Genomic DNA, 22135 nt, shown 5'->3' on the forward strand with positions numbered 1-22135 from the left:
AGTCCATCGCTAAGGTGGGTGAATAACTTCCCTTTGGTGCTGCTCCAAGCAAAAGAGGGTGTCGACACATGATTTAGATTGACTCATTTCTCAGCTTTCTGCTTTTTCCCTTGGGAAAATGCGCCTCAGATTGTAGCTGCGTCCCTTGGAAGTTGCTCCGCAAGCTAGGGACACAAAAAGTGAGGAATTCCGTAACCAGGGAGCCCTGGTTATCAATTGTGTTATAACCAGGAAACCGAGACCAGTACGTCCACCCTGAAATCCTGAAAACCACTTGCCGCACACTGCTTTACAGCCTTGCATTATTATTTAGCAGATTACTGCTTCAGTTGGTTGTATTAAAGAAAGCCAGAACACATGTTATCAGGCAGAGTTGATATTTGTACAGTTGTGGCTATGCCCCTGAGGTTAGTCACAAAGAGAGGTCGAGGAGTGGGAAGATCTTCATTCAGCCACTCACAAACCTTCAGTTCACTGTTTCAGAAGCATTGTTGGTAAAGAGCCTTGGAAAATATATCACCTGCAGTCAGTCAGCAGATGCTGGTTTAGCGAGGAGAGATGTATTGAATAGAATAGAATCATAGAAACCCTACAGTGCAGGAGGAAGCCATTCAAGGTTGAATCTGCATCGACAACTGATTATTTATTATTTATCCTGCTAATCCCCCTAACCTCCACACCTAGAAATCATCGGAACGTAGAAATCATACAGTACAGAAAGAGGCCATTTGGCCCATCGAGTCTGCACCGATCACAATCCCACCCAGGCCCTCGCCCCATATCCCTACGTATTTTACCCATATATAATCCCTCTAACCTATGCATCTCAGGACACTAAGGGGCAATTTACCATGGCCAATCAACCTAACCCGCACATCTTTGGATTGTGGGAGGAAACTGGAGAACTCAGAGGAAACCCACGCAGACATGAGGAGAATGTGCAAACTCTACACAGACAGTGACCCGAGCCAGGAATCAAACCCAGGTCCCTGGAGCTGTGAAGCAGCAGTGCTAACCACTGTGCTACCATGCCGCCCCATCTTGGGGCACCAAGGGGTAATTTAGCATGGTTAATCTACCTAACCTGCAGATCTTTGGACTGTGGGCTGACAGAGCACCCAGGGGAAACCCCGTGCAGACATTGGGAGAATGTGCAAACTCCACACAGACAGTGACCCAAGGTCAGAATTGGACCCGGGTCCCTAGTGCTGAGAGGCAGCAGTGCTAACCAAGCAAGTACATGCTTGCTAATGTGCGAGTGGTAGAGGAAAGACTCATTCAAACTGTAATGTCTTCAGTCAGGCTATTGAGGTTGGCCTATTGGAATATGAACTCCCTAATTAAGGAGCCAATTGATGGGCCAATCAGGGGGTCTTTGTCTTGTACTTAACCAGCAGTGTCAGTTCCTGTGACACTCCCTGGAGGTAGATTGCTGACTGCTTGTACTCTGTGTGCTGCTGTTAGAGTTTGGAAAGAGAGGGATTCTGGTGAAGGGACTTCTGCCTCTGAAGTCTTATTACACAAAAATTAGCACAACAACAGTTGTACAAACAACAGTACACATTTCAAGTGTACTATTGCTGTTATTTTGGGTTTTCTGCTATTCTTTTGTAGGATGTGGGTGTTGCTGGAGGGGCCAGCATTTGTTGCCCATCCCTAATTGCCCTTGACCTGTTTAAGTTTATTTATTAGTGTCACAGGTAGGCTTATGTTAACACCGCATCTGGTTCACTGATGTCCTTTAGAGAAGGAAATCTGCCATCCTTACCTGGTCTGGCCTACATGTGATTCAAGAGTCTCAGCAATGTGATTGATTCTCAACTGCCCTCCAAGGGCAACTATGGGTGGGCAATAAACATTGGCCAGCCAGTGACGCCCATGTCCTATGAGTGAATATAAAAAAAAGTTAGTGTGAAAATCCCCTAGTCGCCACACTCAGGCACCTGTTGGGGTACACTGAGGGGCGTACTCAGCCATTGCAGAGGACAGTTAATTGTCAACCACATTGCTGTAGGTCTGGAGTCATATGTACACCAGACTGAGCAAGACTGGCAAATTTCCTCCCCTAAAGAACAGATGGGTTTTTACAACAATCGACGCTGGTTGTGATGTTCACGATTACTGAGACTATTTATCTTCTGCTGTCTGAGAACACCTCGTTGTGTGAGCAAAGAGATTGTACAACTTTTTGCATTCATTGAAACTTTCAAAAGGAACACATTTAAACAGAAGTTGTCTTTCTCAGAGTAAATTCATGTTAACAGATAAAGAAAGCCCAGGACAATGAATCCATGACCTTTTTATATACATTGTGTAATTGTAACTCTATGCAAGGATGTCACACTTGGCTACATTCCAACAAGTTAATCAGTTCCACGGAACAAAGAAACATAGACCTCTCTCCTCCCCAGACAGCTAATTGAATTCTTCATCTGAGCCTCATTGCATTTCAAAACATTACCCTCAGTTTTGTGACATTTTGATTAATGAGGGTGGAATTAATATATCTTAGCTGGTCTCTTGGGAAATTGTTCTCAGAATTCATGGTTTGGGTCTTATTTCTCTGCATTGCTCAATGTCACCTGAAGCGTATCCCCTCTGCCACTAAGCCATTTCCATTTCCATTTGCCATCTCGTTTTTATTACTCCATTTATTGTGGTCAGATGGCTGGTCTGGTGATGCTTTCCATTTGTCTTCCTTAACTAAGAACTCCCGAATATAAAGAGGGGTGTTCAGCCACAGTTAGAAAATGCATACCTGAATCGGGAACCCTGATATTAATCACTTTCTTCACCAAACTGCAAATTACTGGTGGCCCAGTGGTTAGCATTACTGCCTCACAACGCTAGGGACCTGGGTTCAACTGCCGCCTTGGGTCATTATCTGTGTGGAGTTTGCACATTCTCCCCGTGTCTGTATGGGTTTCCTTTGGGTGCTCCGCTTTCCTTCCATAGTCCAAAGGTGTGCAGGTTAGGTGGATTGACCATGCTGAATTGTCCCGTAGTGTCCCAAGATGTGTAGATTAGGGGGATTAGCAGGGTAATATATAGGGTTACAGGGATAGGCCCTGTGTACGATGCCTTGTCAGGGAGTCAGTGCAGATCTGATGGGCTGAATGGCCTCCTTCCACACGGTAGGATTCTCTGATCTCCAAGCTTTATTTCAGTGCAAAATCTGAGACAGCTGTGTTTTGGGGAGAACACTGAATGATCAACAGGGCAAGGTTTCATCTCTCTGTCCAGGGTGGCCTGGTGGCACAGTGGTTAGCACTGCTGACTCACAGCGCCAGGGACCCGGGTTCGATTCCCAGCTTGGGTCCCTGTCTGTGTGGAGTTTACACATTCTCCCTGTATCTGTGCGGGTTTGCTTCGGGTGCTCCAGTTTCCTCCCACAGTCCGAAAGATGCGCTGATTGGGTGCATTGGCCATGCTAAATTCTCCCTCAGTGTTCCCGAACAGGTGCCGGAGTGTGGAGACTGTGGGATTTTCACTGTAATTTCATTGCAGTGTTAATGTAAGCCTACTTGTGAGACTAATAAATAAACTTAAACTTTAAGCACACAGGGAACTGGCAGGAATCAGCTGCCCATTATAGCCAATGGGCATTGGGCAGTTACTATAATGAGCAGCCAATTCACAATGCCCATTTTATACCCAATATTGGAAACCTACCTGGTAGTTCAAAATGGTTCAACATGAAAGTGTGTTCTAATCTGGCATCGCCCAAGCGATAACGTTGTAGGTTTGTTACAGTATTCCAATATTCTGGACACAAAGGGATGGATTTTAACTCCCGGCCAGTCCACCAATGAGGTGTGCCAGCTGCTTGACCCTTAGTGCCAGCTGGTCCATCCAGAGGACTAGGTCTCCTTGAGAGAGTGTAAAATCACCATCCTGATACCAGCTCCACACGGTCACAATTTCCAGTGATCTGGCAGCCAGGTCAGATCAGCTAGTAAGTGTTAGAAATGAAACCACAAATGCTGGAAATTGGGAACCCGCGCACCTTTGGACTGTGGGAGGAAATCGGAGCGCCTGGAGGAAACCCACGCAGACACGGGGAGAACATGCAAACTTCTCACAGTGACCTGAGGCCGGAATTGAACCCAGGTCCCTGGCAGCATCTGTGGAGAGAGAAAACAGAGTTCACTTCTGCCACTAAAACTCTGTCCTTGTTCATGGCTGGGATTCTCCAGTGTCGCTGAAAGTGAATGGAGTTTTGGCTGGAATGCCAAGCTCTCCGTTCTTACTTGCAGCGGAGTGGCCACGGACAAGTTTGGAGAATCCCACCCTCCATGCCCGTGAACTTTCCGCAGAGGTATCAGGCAGGTTTTTACAGTCTCACTCGTCCTGAAACCATACGATCCTGCCTGAGATCAATGGACCTTTCTATGGTCCACCCCTTCGCCCATGCCGATTCCTGTGGTGAGCAGGACAGTAAAATTCTGGCTACTGTGTACATTTGGAGGGGTGGGGAGGGTTGTGCTCACAGAGTGGCAGGGGGAGGAGTGAGATGGCGGAGGTTGTTGGGGCGGTTTTCGATGGTGTGTAGAAAGCCCAGGATAACAAGGCACCACATTGCTTTGTGGAGGGTGAAGGAACGGTGCTGCTCCCTCTGACCTCTGGTTTCAACATTTACATGGAGGCAAATAGGGCAGATAGATTTAGTACACAGGTAGATAAACATAGAGAAAAGGAATAGGAGGATACACTAAATTGAGGGACAGAAGTGTGAGGAAGAAGTAAAAACAATGACAAGAGAAAATGTACTAGGGCCCTTTGAGCCACCGAGCCTGCACCAATCACGATGCCTGCCTCAACTATGGGTCCGTATCCTTCCATTCCCATCCTATTCATGTATTCATTTAGATGCCCCTTATCGTACCTGCTCCCATCACCTTCTGGTCTACATGTTTCAGACATTCACCACCCTCTGTGTAAAAAAACTTGCCTCACATATCTCCTTGAAACTTTCTCCCCATGCACCTTAATCCTATGTCCCCAATTACTTGACTTTTCTACCAAAGGAAAGAGCATCTGACTATCCACTCTGTCCATGCCATTCATAATCTTGTAAACCTCTATCAGGTCACCCCTCAACCTCCCTCCTTACAGTGAGAACAAACCAAGTTTATCCAACCTCTCCTCATGGTTAATACGCTCCTGAGGGACCTGATAGGTTTCATATTAAAGGAAGTAGCTATAGAGATAATGGATGCACTGGTGGTAGTCTTTCAAGAATCCTTAAGTTCAGGAAAATTTCCAGAGGATTGGAAAACTGCCAATGTAACAGCCTTACTGAAAAAGGGAGAGAGACAAAAACATGACGACATGGTCCGGCCTCTTTCTTCTCCCTGTTTTTACTGAGCAGCGCATCTGTAATGCGCACTCTGCCCAGTTAAAATGTCCGTCACGGGGGAGGTCCGGAGTGCATTATAAACCATCAAACCAGAGAGATTAATGAGCCTCTGATAGATTAACGAGGCTCCGATAGTTTAATGAGGCTCTCTTCTGTTGTGAGCAGGGTGGGGAGGAGAAGTAAAATGATGAACAAATTGACTATTTATCAGTTAAACCAATTTCATTTCTTCCAGAGAAATCTGTTGAAGTTTTGCAAGATGACCATTGTGAAGAAGGTAGAAATACGAAAGCGTGGAACTGCTAATCTTTTATCATTAATTACTGGACAGATTGTTTTGGGGGCGCTGAAATTTTAAAAAATTATATCTAAACCCTATGTGTGACATCAACTAAATCACCTGATTCTAATCAACATGTAAAAATGTGATTACAAAATGATTTTTTTTATTTTTATAGTGATGTGTATTTCTGAGTAAATGAAGTCTGTCATACACAATTCACCGCAAATATCCCATCTTTCAGAATGTGGTTCTCTTCCCTATACGGGGGATTTTCACAGTAACTTCATTGCAGTGGGAATGTAAGCCTACTTGTGACTAATAAATAAACTTCAACATTCAAATCCTGTCTTTTCGAGAAGCAGTCTGGAAAAATGAGACAACAAGTTACAAAATAAGACCGACACACCTAGAAAAATAAAATGCTGATGCTGCACGCAAACTGGACAAACCAGCCACAGAGAGCTGCGAGTAATCCAGGACCAGAACTGACTTCAGTGCACAGGACGTGGCAGGGATGTGAACTGCTCCACAGCAAACAGTCGCTGAAGCAGCCAGCCAATCATTCCAAATAGTGGGTGCTGATAACAAGGATTTCTACAGGATATGGGGAGTGAGCAGCAAGGTGGGGCCAGACTGGGTCTCTCATGTGCAAACAACACTTAATGAGCCAATTAGCACAGTGGTCAGCACTGTTGCTTCACAGCGCCAGGGACCTGGGTTCAATTCCTGACTTGGATCACTGTCTGTGTGGAGTTTGCATGTTCTCACCGTGTCTGTGTGGGTTTCCCCCCACAGTCTGAAAGACATGCTGGTTCGATGCATTGACCCAAACAGGCGCCGGACTGTGGCGACTAGGGGAATTTCACAGTAACTTCATTGCAGTGCCTTACTTGTGACTATTAAATATCTTTGTTCTGGATCGGTGGTTGGTAGGCCATACACAATCGTATGCCTTATCACCCACAAGGCGTATGGGGGGTGGAACTGTGGAACCCTCAATTAGGAAAAGTAAGACACGTCAGAAACAGCATTTTGGAACTTTGCATCATCAGAGCAGATGCAACAGGTGGAGAAACTGGGAGAATGACCGGTAGACGGGCGCCGCAACAGCTCGGTGACTAGCACTGCTAGCTGTGCAGATACATGGATTTGGGCCTGTGTCTGTGGGAGTTTGCGCATTCTCCCTGTGGTTGCATGGGTTTCCTCCGGGCGCTCCGGTTTCCTCCCACACCCCAAAGATGTGCTCTTAGGCTGATTGGTTTTACCAAATTGACACTATCTTCCCCTGAATCTGGCTAAGTTAGGGGTTCCATTCGTAGATATGCAGGGTAGAATAGGTGTAGGGTGATGCGGAGGCGCGGGCTCGTTGGGCCGAAGGGCCTGTTTCCCGTGCTGGGTTGTTCTTTGTTTTAGCCTGTTGCTGAGCTGTACCTTCTACGAGGATTAGCACAAACACACGCTTATAAAATGTTACATGTTCAAAGCTGCTGCGGCCAAATTGAATGCAGACCAACCAAACAAATGTTAGGATTAAGAAGTGAACCAGGCAGTTCAATGAAAGGTTTCAGGGACAATCATGACCATCACTTTAATAATTGTCCAGGAAAATCCAATTTTGGTAGTTTTTTTTACAGTACTGATAACATTCGGCATGCTTAGTTTCATTGGTCAGAACATTGGATACAGGAGTTGGGACGTCTTGTTGAAGTTGTACAAGACATTGGTAGGGCCACACTTGGAATACTATGTACAGTTCTGCTCACCCTGTTATAGAAAGGATATTATTAAACTAGAAAGGGTGCAGAAAAAATTTACGAGGATGTTACCAGGACTTGATGGTTTGAGTTATAAGAAGAGGTTGGATGGACGGAGACCTTTTTCCCTGGAGACTTAAGGGTGATCTTATAGAGGTCTATAAAATAATTAGGAGCATAGATCAGCTAGATAGTCAACATTTTTTCCCAATGGTAGGGGAGTCTAAAACTAGAAGGTATAGGTTTAAGGTGAAAGTGATACAAAAGGATCCAGAAGGACAATTTTTTCATACAGAGGGTGATGAGTGTCTGGAATGAGCTGCCAGATTACTGAGGATGCTGGAATCTGCAACAAAAACAGAAAATGCTGGAAAATTTCGGCAGGTCGGACAAAGGATCATGAATCTATGGAATTCACTACCCCGCAGCATGGTGGAGGCTGACACTTTTCAGTAAATTTAAGGGAGAGGTGGACAGATTTTTAGTTAATGAGAGTTTGATGAGCTATGGTGAATGGGCAGGAAAATAGAATTGAGGTCGAGATGAGATCAACCATGATCTGTACCACCGTGCCACCCTATAGAGAACAGTGGCATGATGGCACAGTGGCGAGCACTGCTGCCTCACAACGCCAGGGACCCTGGTTCAATTCCTGACTTGGGTCGCTGTCTGCGTGGGTTCTCTCTGGGTGCTCCGGTTTCCTCCCACAGTCCAAAGATGTGCAGGTTGGATGCATTGACCGTGCTAAATTCTCCCTCAGTGTACCCAAACAGGCGCCAGACTGTGATGACTAGGGGATTTTCATAGTAACTTCATTGCAGTGTTAATATAAGCCTACTTGTGACTAATAAATAAACCTTAATGATTATTATTATTGATGAAAAATGTTTCAAGACCAGCATGTGGAAATGCATGTGGACACAGATTTAAGGTGCGGGGAGGCAAGTACAGAAGTGATGTTAGGGGTAAGTTTTTCACTCAGAGGGTTGTGAGTGAATGGACTCGGCTGCCGTCAGTGGTGGTGGAGGCGAACTCGCTGGGGTCTTTTAAAAGACTTCTGGATGAGTATATGGGATTTAATGGGATTGGGGGTTATAGATAGGTCTATGGATTGGTAGGTGTTGATGTGATCGGCACAACTCGTGGGCCGAAGGGCCTGTTTGTGCTGTAGTGTTCTATGTTCTATGTTCTATGCTGGATTTTGATGAGAGTGGTGCAGAGTTTTGAAGGCACTGGTTTTGTGTTGCTTATTTATTTATTGTGAGGGGAATTGAATGCCAGTGTAGTGAGGTTGTATTTCAGTCTTATTAGTTAGACCACATTTGGAGTACCGTGTAGACTATTGGTCTCTAATTAAAGAAAGATGTAACTGCGTTGGAAGCCATTCAAAGAAGGTTCACTAGATTAATACCATGAATGGGCCTTATGAGGAAAGGTTGGAGAGATTAGGCTTATATCCATTGGAGTTTCGAAGAGTAGGAAGTGATTTGATTGAAGCGTATAAGATTCCGGCGGTGGGGGGGGCCTGACAGATTGGATGTTCTGTTGTGAGAGAATTGAGAATCCCTTGCTGCTGTTTAAAAATGAGTCACCCATTTAAGGCAGAGATGAGGAGTTTTTTTTTCTCTCAAAGAGTTGTGAGACTTTGGAATTCTCTTCCTCAGAAGGTGACTGAGGCAACGTCTTTGAACATGGTTAAGGCAGAAGTAGATAGACTCCTGATAAGCAATGGGGTGAAAGGCTATCGGGAGAGGCAGTAATCTGAAGTTGAGGTAAAAATTCCATCAGCTCTAATTTTATTGAATGGTGGAGCAGGCTCCAGGGGCCAAGTGGCCGACTGTTGCTCCTAATCCATATGTAGGTGCTGCACAGCTTAAATAATGGGACATTTATTGGATGGCAAATAAGTGAAAGACTGTAACCTCAGAAATGTATGTTATTGTTACATCCCCAAAGGGTTAAAAATTTGACCAATGTGAAAACGTGATTATGAAAACAAATCTTTGCAAATCTGCACAACTTGAAATCAGACGACATGATTATATTAACAAAATCTGCAACATTGCAATAAATCACCAGTAAGTGAGCAACTGATCAAAAGTATTTTGAAATCTATATTCTTCTGTTTTTTTGGAATTAAATTGTTCTCTGTTGAATGAAATCCTGTCACTGCAGTTCTCTTTGTTTATGATTGCATTAGGATTGTGTACAAATTGTTAGCTTTGGAAATATTGATGATATCTCCTTTCCCTAGAGCGGGGGCAACCTTTTGACAAGCATACCCAAGACAGCGGATCATCCATCGAGGACTCTTCTGTGCCAGCTTGGGTCACCATGGCTAGGCAAAAGCAGAAGGGGTATCAAGTGCAGCATTATGGGAAAACGGCAAAAACGCCAACCCAGGAAGCCAAACCTATCACCGACAGGAAAACAGTGGACAAGGTAACATTGTGCGGTGCTGAGCCCTTCGTTCTTCTTTGATATGCTATATTATGCTGATCATCAGTCATTCCGTTCTGTACATGATATAGTACACCACATACACTGCATCAGGATCAGGAATGCGCTGCCTGAGTGGGTGGGGGTGGGGGGGAGACAGGTTCAATCAAGACACTCTAGAGAATTGGATTGTTACCTGAAAAGGAAGAATCTGCAAGGCTGCAGGCAGAAGGCAGGGGAATGGCATGATGTGTATTGCACATTTGGGGAGCCAGCACAGACATGATGGGTCATATGGCCCCCTTGTGTGCTGTAAGAATTCTATCATTCTTGTGTCCTTCAGTAACCCTGGGGAGAATTTAATCTCATAAAGGTTCCTGTTGGAAATCTGTGAACAGTGTGTTGTGTTGCACATTTCTTTGTGAACTTGGTTGCTGTTCCTGTTACAGTTAGACTACAGTTTAAATCTTAGGGACGGCACGGTGGCAGAACACTGCTGCCTCAGTGCACCCAGGAACATAGGTTCGATTCCTGGCTTGGATCACTGTCCATGTGGGGTCTTCACGTTCTCCCCGTGTCTGCGTGGGTTTCCTCCGGGTGCTCCGGTTTCCTCCCACAGTCCAAAAGACACGCTGTTTAGGTGCATTGGCCATGCTGAATTCTCCCTCAATGTACGTGAACAGATGCTGGAGTGTGACGACGAGGGGATTTTCACAGTAATGTCATTGCAGTGTGAATGTAAGCCTACTTGTGACACTAATAAATAAATGAACATTAAACAATTAAAAATGAAAGACAGAATGCTTTGATCCAAATTAAAAAGGAGTGAGCAGCAGTTCATACTGAGAAAGAAAATCCTCATGGGTAAACAACAGTTGTCATTTTAATTTCCATTTCTTTGTTTTACATTTTGGATTTGGGTTCAGATGACCCAGATTCATACATTCTGCGTGTTCTTCCCCTTGGGAACCTATCATTTCACTCTCCTCTTTAGCATAAAGTGGTTATTTTGTCTTACCAACATGTGGACAAATAAACTGAGCCATTCAGCTGCAAACACAGACTTTATTACCTTTGATTTGTTTTATTTTAAATTGAAATTCAAAAGACCCTACTAATCTAGGTATGAATAGAGGAGACTGCCTTGAGTGATGGGGCAATGCTTTTCAGACCCTTTATAACCTCTCACTGATTTCCCTGAAGTCCAAGCTAAAAAAAATCAGTAAAGCTGCTTTGAGTTTGTATCATCTATGAAGCTACTATTCTTTGGACCACAATTATTTGTACAATAGAAGCCTTGCAATGTTTCCCTGAGTATCCCAGTCAGGATTACAGTCTCTGGTGGGTTCACGCCTGCGATATGGCACAACTATCAATGAAGTGAAGGTGAAACTGACTGCCCTATCATCAAAGTACCATTTGACTAAGTGCAACATCAAGGAAACATTGCAAAATCAAAATGAAACAGATTCAGCAGAAAACTTAAACCCATACCTCGCACAGAGGAAGATGGATGTGGTTCTTGGAGGCCAATTATCTCAACCCCAGGGCATCACTGCAAGAGGTTGACAGAGTAGTGTCCTAGGCCCAACCATTTTCAGCTCCTTTTATAGAATCATAAAGTCATGGAATCCCTACAGTACAGAAGGAGGCCATTCGGTCCATCGAGTCTGCACCCAGGCCCTATTCCCATATTTACCCTGCTAACCCCCTGACACCAGGGTCAATTTACCATGGCCAATCAACCTAACCCACATACCTTTGGACTGTGGGAGGAAACCAGAGCACCCGGAGGAAACCCACACTGACACAGGGAGAATGTGCAAACTCCACACAGCCAGTGACCCGAGGCCGGAATTGAACCCGGATTCCTGGCGCTGTGAAACAGCAGTGCTAACCATTGTGCCACTGTGCCGCCCTAATTATCCATTGTAGTGATGCTTTTTTTAAATTCATTTGTGGGATATGGGTATCTCTGGCTCGCCAGCAATTATTGCCCATCTTCGTTGCCCTTGGGTTGAGTGGTTTGTATTTCAGGGGGCAGTTGAGAATCAACCACATTGCTGTGACTCTGGAGGCCCCATGTAGGCCAGCCTGAGTAAGGACAGCAGATTTCCTTTCCTAAAAGACATTAGTGAACAAACTTTTTTTTCCTGACAATCATTTCATGGTTATCAGTAGATTCTTAACTCCAGATTTGTTAAGAATTGAATTCAAATGTCACCATCTAGTGTGACAGGATTCGAACTGAGGTCCCCAGAGTATTTTGTGGATTAATAGTCCAGCAGTAATACCACAAGGCCATCGCCTCCCCTTGTTGACAATTGCACCGTTTTCAGTACTACCCGAGACTCCTCATACTGAAGCAGTCCATGATGATCACCTTTTTGCAGTATCAATATAAGCCTACTTGTGAAACTAATAAATAAACTTTATTTACAAGTCTCAGGTAAGGAACATGATGGAATATTTTTCACTTGAATGATAGGATCCCGAGAGTGCAGAAGGAGGCCATTCAGCCCATTGAATCTGCACTGACTCTCTGACAGGATATCTCACCTAATCCCACCACCATCAAGGTGATCTTTCCGAATCCATTTTGTACATTCAGATGTACTTCCATAGATTAAGCCAAACAATAGATAAAACATAAATACATTCTTCATGCTATGTCCTGGATGGTGTTGAACTACTTGAGGTATGTTAGAGCTGTACTCATCCAGGCAGAGGGTGGCACAGAGGTTAGCATTGCTGCCTTTCATCACCAGGGACCCTGGTTCAATTCCGCCCTTGGATGACTTTGTGGAATTTGCACGTACTGCTGTGTCTGTGTGGGTTTTCTCCCACAGTCCAAAGATGTGCAGGTTAGGTGGATTGACCATCTTAAATTCTCCTTAGTGTCCCAAGATGTGTGGATTTGCAGAGTAAATGTGTGGGGAAAGAGTGGGGCGGTTGGACTAGGTAAGTTACCCTGTCAGAGAGTCAGTGCAGACTCCTTCTGCACTGTACGGATTCTATCATTCAGATGAAGAATATTCTATCATGTGCCTGACCGGAGACTTGTAAATAAAGTTCATTTGCTAGTTTCACAAGTAGGCTTAGGTGGACACTGCAATAAAGTTACTGTGAAAATCCCTTAGTCACCACACTCCAGGGCCTGCTCAGGATGCAGAGAGAATTAACCAGCACCTTTTGGACTGTGGGAGGAAGCCAGAGCACCTGGAGGAAATCCAAGCATGGGGAGAGTGTGCAGATTCCGCACAGACAGTGACCCAAGCTGAGAATTGAACCCGGGTTGCTGGCACTGTGAGGAAGCACTGCAAACCAGTGTGCCACCTAGTTTGGTGGATGGAGTGCGGACAGAGAAGGAGATGAGTTACTCACTGCAGAATTCCCAGCCTCTCACCTGCTCTCGCAGCCAGGGTTTTTATGTATCGGGTCCAGTTCAGTTTCTAGTCAATGGAAAGCCCCCAGGTTGCAGAGTGATAGGGGACTCGGCTCTTTGTGCACCAGCGACAGCCTCTCAAATGGTCTTTGCCTTTCGAAGATGTGCCACTGACCATTAGAAGCTGAAGGGACCAGAAATGTAGACAGCAGGAGCCCAATCAAATCCGAGCGGAGCTTTGCCTTAAGTTGATTTGATTTGACTACATCGACCTCGTTTATGCGGTTGCTATAAATTAAATGTGACGCCGGCTCCAAAGTCGGCTGGTAATTTCTGCGGCTCGCCACACAAAAAAAAATCTTCAGTGTAAGTGATAAAGCCAGTGGGTGCTGTCAGTTTGCAGCAGACTGGAAATCTATCTGCGCAACAATTTCTTTCAAATTTAGCAACATTTTAATAATGTATCACAGAGCCAAAGTATTTCCAACCCTGCTGATCTTCATAAACTGCACAGTGCTCGTGAGATTAACTTTCGTCCCTGCCAAACAGAGGATGCTCGCAAGTGGTAACCCAGCAAGATGAAAAATGTTTTACATTCCCGGGAGCACACGTTGTGTGTCAGTCTCTCTAGGTTTGGGCAATGCTGCAGCACTCTGTAATGAGGACAATAAGATTAATATCTCTTTCTCATGGAACATTGCAGCAAATCAGGAGGACAGTTTGCCCTGAGCTCAGGGATCTGGCTTGTGAACAATCATTTTTAGTGAAATACAGGCTGAGTATGGCAGCCAATTTAGTCTATACAATTATTGACCGACACACTAATAAAGCTTATATATGGGGGGGGGAGGTCGGTGGCCTGGTGGTATTATTGCTAGACTATTAATCAGACCATTAATTAAACTCAGCTAAAGTTCTGGAGACCTTAGTTCAAATCTCGCCTCAGCAAATGACAGAATTTGAATTCAATTAAAAAAAAATCTGGAATTAAGAATCCACTGATGGTCATGAAACGATTGTCAAAAAAACCCCCCATCTGGTTCACTAATGCCCTCAGGGCAATACAGTGGCACTGTGATTGGCACTGCTGCCTCACAGTGCCAGGGACTCACGTTCTATTCCAGCCCTGGTCACTGTCTGTGTGGAGTTTGCACATTCTCCCCAATTCCGTGTGGGTTTCCTCTGGGTGCTCTGGTTTCCTCCCACAGTCCGAAAGACGTGCTGGTTAGGTGCATTGACCATGCTAAGTTCTCCTTCAGGCAGGCACCAGAGTGTGGCGACTAGGGGATTTTTGTAGCGTTAATGTAAGCCTACTCGTGACACTAATAAATAAACTTAAACATTAGGGAAGGAAATCTGCCGTCCTTACCTGGTCTGGCCTACATGTGACACCAGAGCGACAGCAATGTGGTTGACTCTCAGCTGTCCTCCAAGGGCAACTAGGGATGGACAATAAATGCTGGCCAAACAGTGATGCCCATGTTCCACGAATGAATAAAATGTGGAACAGGGCACAGGGGGAATTTGGTGGGCTGTCAACTCTTGCCAAGTAAGTTGTAAAAGAGGCAGTATTTCCCATGATGATGATGAGAGATGGTAGTGTGTTTCTTTCTGTAATTACTATTGCAATGTCTGATTGTTAGTCTTTTAATAACTTCAGTGTGATTGTGGCCCAAGTGCTTTTAAACAGGAAGTTTTAATGTATTTGTTCTTACACAATTGTTGTACAGTATAATAATAAATGTCAATCAATTAAAACAGTCTACAGCAGTTTTACATTCTACACGGTCCATCCAGATATACATTTTGATTTGATTTATTATTATCACATGTATTAGGATACAGTGAAAAGGATTGTTTCTTGCATGTTATAGAAACATTGAAGATAGGAGCAGGAGGAGGCCATTCAGTCCTTCAGCCTGCTCCGCTATTCATTATGATTATGGCTGATCATCCAACTCAATAGTCTAATCCTGCTTTTACCTATAACCTTTGATCCCATTCGCCACAAGTGCTATATCTAGCTGCCTCTTGAACACATTCAATGTTATACAAACAAAGCATACCATACATAGAGAAGGAAAAGAGAGGATGCAGAATTTAGTGTTACAATCATAGCTAGGGTGTAGAGAAAGATCAACTTAATACAAGGTAAGCCTATTCAAAAGTTTGATGGCAGCAAGGAAGAAGCTGTTCTTGAGTCGGTTGGTACGTGACCTCAGATTTTTGTATGTTTTTCCTGACTGAAGAAGGTGGAAGAGAGAATGTGCCGGGATCGTTAATTAAGTTGGCTGCTTTGCTGAGGCAGTGGGAAGTGTAGACAGAGTCAGTGGATGGGAGGCTGGTTTGCGTGATGGATTGGGCTTCATTCACGACCCTTGAAGTTTCTTACATTCCACATGGTCCCACACAGGAGGTCAGTAAATACAACTAGAGCTTGTGAGATTGGGAGTAATATACCAGTATGGATTGAGAATTGATCAGCAGATAGCAGATAGAAAGCAGAGGGTAGGAGTAAACTGATCCTTTTCAGGATGGCAGGCTGTTACTAGTGAGCTATTGCAAGGATCAGTGCTAGGGTCCCAACTGTTCACAACTTATATAAATTATTTGGATGTGAGGACCAGTTATAATATTACCAAACTTGCTGATGACACAAAACAGGGGAGAAATCTAAATTGTGAGAAGGATGCAAGGAAATTTCAAAAGAATTTCAACAGGCTAAATGGACAAGCAAGAACATGGTAGGTAGAATATAATGTAAGTAATTGTGAAGCTATTCACTTTGGTAGAAAAAAAAGAAAGGGAAAATATTTCTTACATAGTGAGATATTGGGAAATGCAGGTGTCCGAAGGGACCTGGGTATCCTTGTTCACTAAAGGTTAGCATGCAGGTTCAACAAGACAATTAGGAAGGCAAATGATATTACTTACAAATTCTTACATGGTGTGACAAGGTGCATGTAGATAAGATGGTTCCCCTATCTGGTAAGTCTAAAACCAAAGGATATCATCTCAGGATAAGGGGTAGGCCATTTATGATTGAGGTGGGGAGGAATTTCTTCATTCAGAGGGTGGTAAACCTTTGGAATTCTCCATCCCAGAGAGCTGTGGAAGCTTAATCACTCAGCAGGTTCAAGACAGAATTCAAAAGATTTCTGGATACTGTTAAAATGCAGAGGTTGACCCCTTTTGAGAAGTAATGCTGAATCCCCCAAAGAGGAATATTTTGCCCCGTAATCTGTTAAAAGTGTGTGGGAAGGTGTGAAATGTTCATCAGTAATGTTTAGTGGCTAACCAACAAAAATATCTGAAACTCTTTTTAAAATGAACACTTCTTTCTGATTTAGTACCTTTCAACAGTTAGATGGTGCACTGTCTTAAGAAATGTCTGAAGCTGGCAGGATTGAGAGCTGCTCTAGCCCTCTCGAGGCTTGAGAGGTGGCAGTTCTTCTGTTGCTCTCCTGTTTATCTCGCCCCCACCATCTCTTTTATACCTATGATGGCCTATCAATTTTCCGACCATGGGATTGGTCTGATTTTGTCAACACTATCAAATTCGAATGTTATAGGTTCCTGGTAGCTGAGTGCCAGCTTTAAATTGACTGGGCAAAATTAAAAAACAATGTCTTGTCAAGACTACTGCTTTGCCTTTTTGATACAAATGTTTCAGCTTGGATTCTGGATGTACTTTGTATTTTAAATCTCCAAGCGCTGAAACAAAACAGCAGCTTTTAAATGGACCACGCAACGTTGTCGAGTAATTTTGCAACTTTTTATCAACATCTGCAATATCTTTATTAACATCAAGTTCCAACTTCACAGATTCAACTTTGCAACAATACTATTGACGTCAAGGACTGTGGGGATAGTGCAGGAAAATAGCTTTGAGGTGAATAATTGGCCATGATCTAGTTGAATGGCAGAGCAGGCTTGATGGGCTCAATGACTTACTCCAGTTCCTATGTTCCTAATACAAACCTGGTTATTGCAAGGTAGTTAAGCTCAGCCATTGTTACTAGGCTATGAACGTCTTATCATGCCATTTTTAACCTTTATGTTGCTGAGTTGCCTTGGGCCACACACATTTCTGTGCATATCTTCTGGTAATTAACTATTCCACCAAAAAGGGCGGCACGGTGACACAGTGGTTAGCACTGCTGCCTGACAGCACCAGAGACCCAGGTTCAATTCCCAGCTTGGGTTACTATCTCTATGGAGTTTGCATGTCCTCCCCGTGTCTGCGTGGGTTTCCTCTAGGTGCTCCGGTTTCCTCCCACAGTCCAAAGATGTGTGGGTTAGGTGGATTGGCCACAGTAAATTGTCCATGAGTGTCAGGGATGAATGTGTGGGATAGGGTCTGGGTGGGATTGTTGTCGGTGCAGTCTCAATGGGCCAAATGGCCTCCTTCTGCACTGTCGGGATTCTATGATTCTAACTGGAGGCCATCTTACTAGCTCATGATGAGCTCCCCATAAAGCACCCTAATCTCGATTTCCATTTTAGCCTTGTTACTGTCCTCTTATCTGGTTCCCCACAGCTTGCTTGCAAACAAAACCTGTTGGCCAGGTTTCTAATCCCGCCAGCAGTGGGCATCATCGTGGGCGGGACAAGAAAGCTTGGAGAGCGGCTTAAGTCAACTGATTGGTGGGCAGCTCTTAGAGGGCAGGGGGTCAACTTCCGGGGTCCTCGAAAGGCCCACTGTTGTCCCCTTAGCTGCCTGATAAGCAGAGGATATGGTGGGCTCTTTTCCTCAGTCAGCATAGATATCTCACCACCTTTCCAGGCAGAGTACAAGTCACCTGTCGAAAACAGAAGATTCCACCCGATATTGTAGATCGAGATGACCTTTAATATTTATAACTTATTTATAAATATAACCTATTTAGCGTTACACTGCAGTACATTTCTGCTTTACATTTTCCACACAATGGGGGGATTTTTGCCATCAGGAATCTTAGCAGGCGGGAGGGGGCCATGCAAAGGTCCATCGGCTTTGGGTGGGATTTTGGGACCACCGCAGCTGGAAAATCCCGCCCAAAGTATACGAATTTCAAAATTGCAAACTCCATTTAAAATTTAAATGTGTTCCTTTTTCTTACCAGGAGACCGTAAAGTCACCAACTGAACACAAAAACAGTCACCACAAGTCGTCGTCTCCTTGCCAAACCCAAGACTGCAAACTGGAGCTAAAGTCAAGTGTGGCAGAGTCTCAGCAGAAAGTCTCTCCCATTCCCAGCCCTGTGACAGGTAAAAATGTAGACATATACACAGAACATTTAACGTAAATGTCACTGTTGGTGAGGATTGCTCATAGGCCCAAACAGTACAGCAAAGACTCAACAGATTGGTCTCTGGAATGGGATGGTTGTCCAATGCTAAGGGACTGAGTAAACTGGGCCTACCTTCTCAGATGAATGGGAGGTAATCTCATGGAAGATTGTGAAGAGGCCTTACAGGATAGATACTGAAAGGTGATTCCGCCACCACCCCCCCCCCACCACCACCACCTTCGCCCCGGTAAGGAATCTAAAACAAGGGAGGTACAATCTCAGGATAAGGGACTGTGGTGATTGTCCCTTCAAGGGCAACACAGCAGAGTAAGGGTCACATGGCCTGGGTGACCAATCAGGACTCAGAGTCTGGAATCACCCCAAAGTGAGAGAGGCTCCAAGGCAGAGACATTTTGGGAGCTAGCTACAGCCATATGGCCACTGTGCATTTCTTGTTAATAAGTCATTTTTGTGTTTACTAATGGAGTGAGCGTAAGTGCCACGTTACTTCTGGTGACAAGGATAAATTATATTGACACTGACTCTGGTCCTCCACTTGTGAATATCCTGTTTTAATCTAAATCTAAAAAATTTAGTACTCACCAGATGTCTCCCTTTGGGCGAATAGACCCTTTTGACTTCTTCATGGAGGACTGGACACAATGGCCGGAATTTTACCACCTCACCCGCCCCAGAATCAGAGCAGGTGCAGCTCGCAGAACGGCATTCTCTGGGATCATACGAGCCTTGGGCAGTAAAATTCCGAAAATATGTTGAGCACCTTGAGTATTATTTCCAAGTAAATGATATCGGGCAGGAAGCAAATTACAAAGTAGTGCTCCTAAATTTTTTGATTTGATTTGATTTGTTATTGTCACATGAATTAGTTTACAGTAAAAAGTATTTCTTGTGCGCTATAAAGACAAAGCATACCGTTCATAGAGAAGGAAAGGAGAGAGTGCAGAATGTAGTGTTACAGTCATAGCAAGGATACAGTAAAAAATCAACTTAACGTGAGGTAGATCCATTCAAAAATCTGATGGCAGCAGGGAAGAATCATAGAATCCCTGCGTGCAACAGAAGACCTTTTGGCCCATCAAGTCTGCACTGACCACAATCCCACCCAATCCCTATTCCTGTAACCCCACATATTTACCCTGCTAATCCCCCTGACACTAGGTTCACATTTAACATGGCCAATCTACCTAACCCCTACATCTTTGGACTGTGGGAGGAAACCAGAGCACCCAGAAGAAACCCACACAGACAGAGCGGGAGAACATGCAAATTCCACACAGACAGCGACCCAAGCTGGGAATGGGACCCGAGTCCCCGGCGCTGCGAGGCAGCTGTTCTTCAGTCAGTTGGTACATGACCTCAGACTTTTGTGTCTTTTCCTGACGGAAGAAGGTGAAAGAGAGAATGTCCGGGCTGCACAGGGCCCTTAATTATGCTGCCTGCTTCGCCAAGGCAGCGGGAAGTGTAGACAGAGTCAATCGATGGGAGGCTGGTTTGCATGACGGACTGGGCTACACTCACAACCTCATATAGTTCCTTACGATCTTGGGCAGAGCAGGAGCTTTGTGCTTGTAGAAGAGGAGCGAGTGTTTGTGGAACTCAGACCTATGGTTTTATTCACAGTCTTACAGCCCCAAGTACACTGATTCCAAATCATTTAGCAAACTCATAGATTTAATGAAGGCTCAATCGCAACTTGAACCATCAGTCACGCTCCAGAGATTCAGATTTAAGAGTGAGAGTCTTGGGCGAATCGATCTTTACTTTCATTGCTAAACTGAACCAATTATCCAAGTAATATGATTTTGGAGTCACCCTAAATGACATAGAATTATGGAATCCCTACAGTGCAAAAGGAGGCCATTTGACCCATCCAGTCTGCACTGGCTCTCTGACAGAAGAACTTACCCAGGCCCTCTCCCCCACCCTATTCCTGTAACCCCACAAATTTACCACGGCTAATCCCCTTAACGTACACACCTTGGGTCACTAAGGAGCAATTTGTTTTACCATGGCGAATCCACCTAACTGTGGGAGGAAACGGGAGGAAACCCACACAGACACGGGTAGAACGTGAAAGCTCTGCGCAGGCAGTCACCCGAATGCCTGGCGCTGTGAGGGAGCAGTGCCATCACCGTGCCAACATGTTAGGGGAAAAGTTAATTTGTGGCGTGAGCAATAATGCTATTCAATGCTGATTGCTTGCAGAGGTCGACGTAAATTTTAAACAAGCCATAGAAAGCACTGAATAAGGTGTCAGGGTACTGCCCAGGCATGCCCCTCTTCTCCATGGGCACTGTACAGAACTATGCACTCTCGGCAGGCATTCGCCAGTTCCCCGTTATAAAATTCTGTGGCAAACTGCAGTGATCTGACGTCATGCCGTTGGATGGGAGGTCTACTTTTCTACGTGGGGGGGTTGTTACGTGGGGGAGGCCTACTAATTATATTACAATGTATTCAAATAGCGTGGCCATCATTGCATAACAGGAACCCCATTTCATCACTGAGTGGGGGAACAGGGACGAAGGAGAGGGAAATTCTGCCTCATTTTTGGTTTCCTGCTAGATTCTCCATTGCCCCCCCCCAGCTGCCATCCCTGTCCACCAAAAACAAGGGCAGAACCCCCCCCCGCCATGCCCTCAAGATTATGAACCGGAGAAACTTGTAACTCATTGGTTCCCAGCAATGCTTGACCCCTTCTCCAATCTCAGACTCAAGATACTGACTGGCTCAGTCTGGGAGCAAACCAATTCCCCCCACCACCTTCCAGTAGTCCAGCCAATGTGCAGTTGTGTTTATTCACATCGACCAAAAAAAAACCTAACCCAAAACATTATTTGGGCCAGTTTTGGACAGAAATCAAATTCTCTCACCACCAAATGCATCCAGAATAATGACGCAAATAAAAACATTCCTGTTGAAAAGCCTGTGGTCTGTAGAACTGAAATGTAAATGTAGTATTAACTAAGAGGGACTATACGCGACAATTAAAGGAATGTAACATTAGAGATGGGAAAGTAAGCAGACTATGCTTAACAGTGTGTTCGTATTGCAAACCACAATTTTACTTGGTATTTTATACTTTACCATTAATCTCTTTACTAATTAGGACTAATTTACTAACTAGGGCAGCACAGTGGTTAGCGCTGCTGCCGCACAGCACCAGGGACCCGGATTTGATTCCTGGCCTCTGGTCACCGGCTGTGTGGAATCTGCACATTCTCCCCATGTCTGCATGGGTTTTCTCAGGGTGCTCTGGTTTCCTCCCACGGTCCAAAGATGTGTGGGTTAGGCGGATTGGCCATGATAAATTGCCCCTTAGTCTCAGGGGGATTGGCAGGGTAAATGTGTGGGGTCGGGCCTGGATGGGATTGTTGTTGGTGCATGCTCAATGAGCCAAATGGCCTCCTTCTGCACTGTAGGGACTCTATGATTCTAATTAAAGGAGGATTTCATACACTGTTATATTGTGACCTAGTTTACAGTCACTGTAGGAGAATCCTTTTTTATTATTGATCTATTTTGCGCAACATTTTAAATCACATTATTTACATTATATTCTGTCTTTACATGACTCTACGTTCTTGTATGTCATATATATATGAGGTGTTTTGTATTGTT

The 22135-nt window shown here is 44.6% G+C and overlaps 1 protein-coding gene across 6 annotated transcripts in view; it reads left to right on the forward strand.

Annotated features, from left to right (window-relative positions):
* LOC145349163 (CRACD-like protein) overlaps window positions 1-22135 on the forward strand; it is a 141712-nt gene that overhangs the window by 116340 nt on the left and 3237 nt on the right. For 5 of the 6 annotated variants that reach the window (XM_080197566.1, XM_080197564.1, XM_080197569.1 and 2 more), the window contains 3 exons: window positions 5595-5636; window positions 9651-9838; window positions 18326-18470. In XM_080197566.1, coding sequence (XP_080053692.1) covers window positions 5595-5636; window positions 9651-9838; window positions 18326-18470 — 375 coding nt within the window. The remainder of the gene's footprint in view (window positions 1-5594; window positions 5637-9650; window positions 9839-18325; window positions 18471-22135) is intronic. The other variant, XM_080197565.1, reaches the window with a different exon arrangement.

This window comes from Carcharhinus amblyrhynchos, chromosome 10, assembly GCF_965287045.1.
Source record: "Carcharhinus amblyrhynchos chromosome 10, sCarAmb.v2.hapA, whole genome shotgun sequence".
In the NCBI taxonomy this organism is placed as follows: domain Eukaryota; kingdom Metazoa; phylum Chordata; class Chondrichthyes; order Carcharhiniformes; family Carcharhinidae; genus Carcharhinus; species Carcharhinus amblyrhynchos.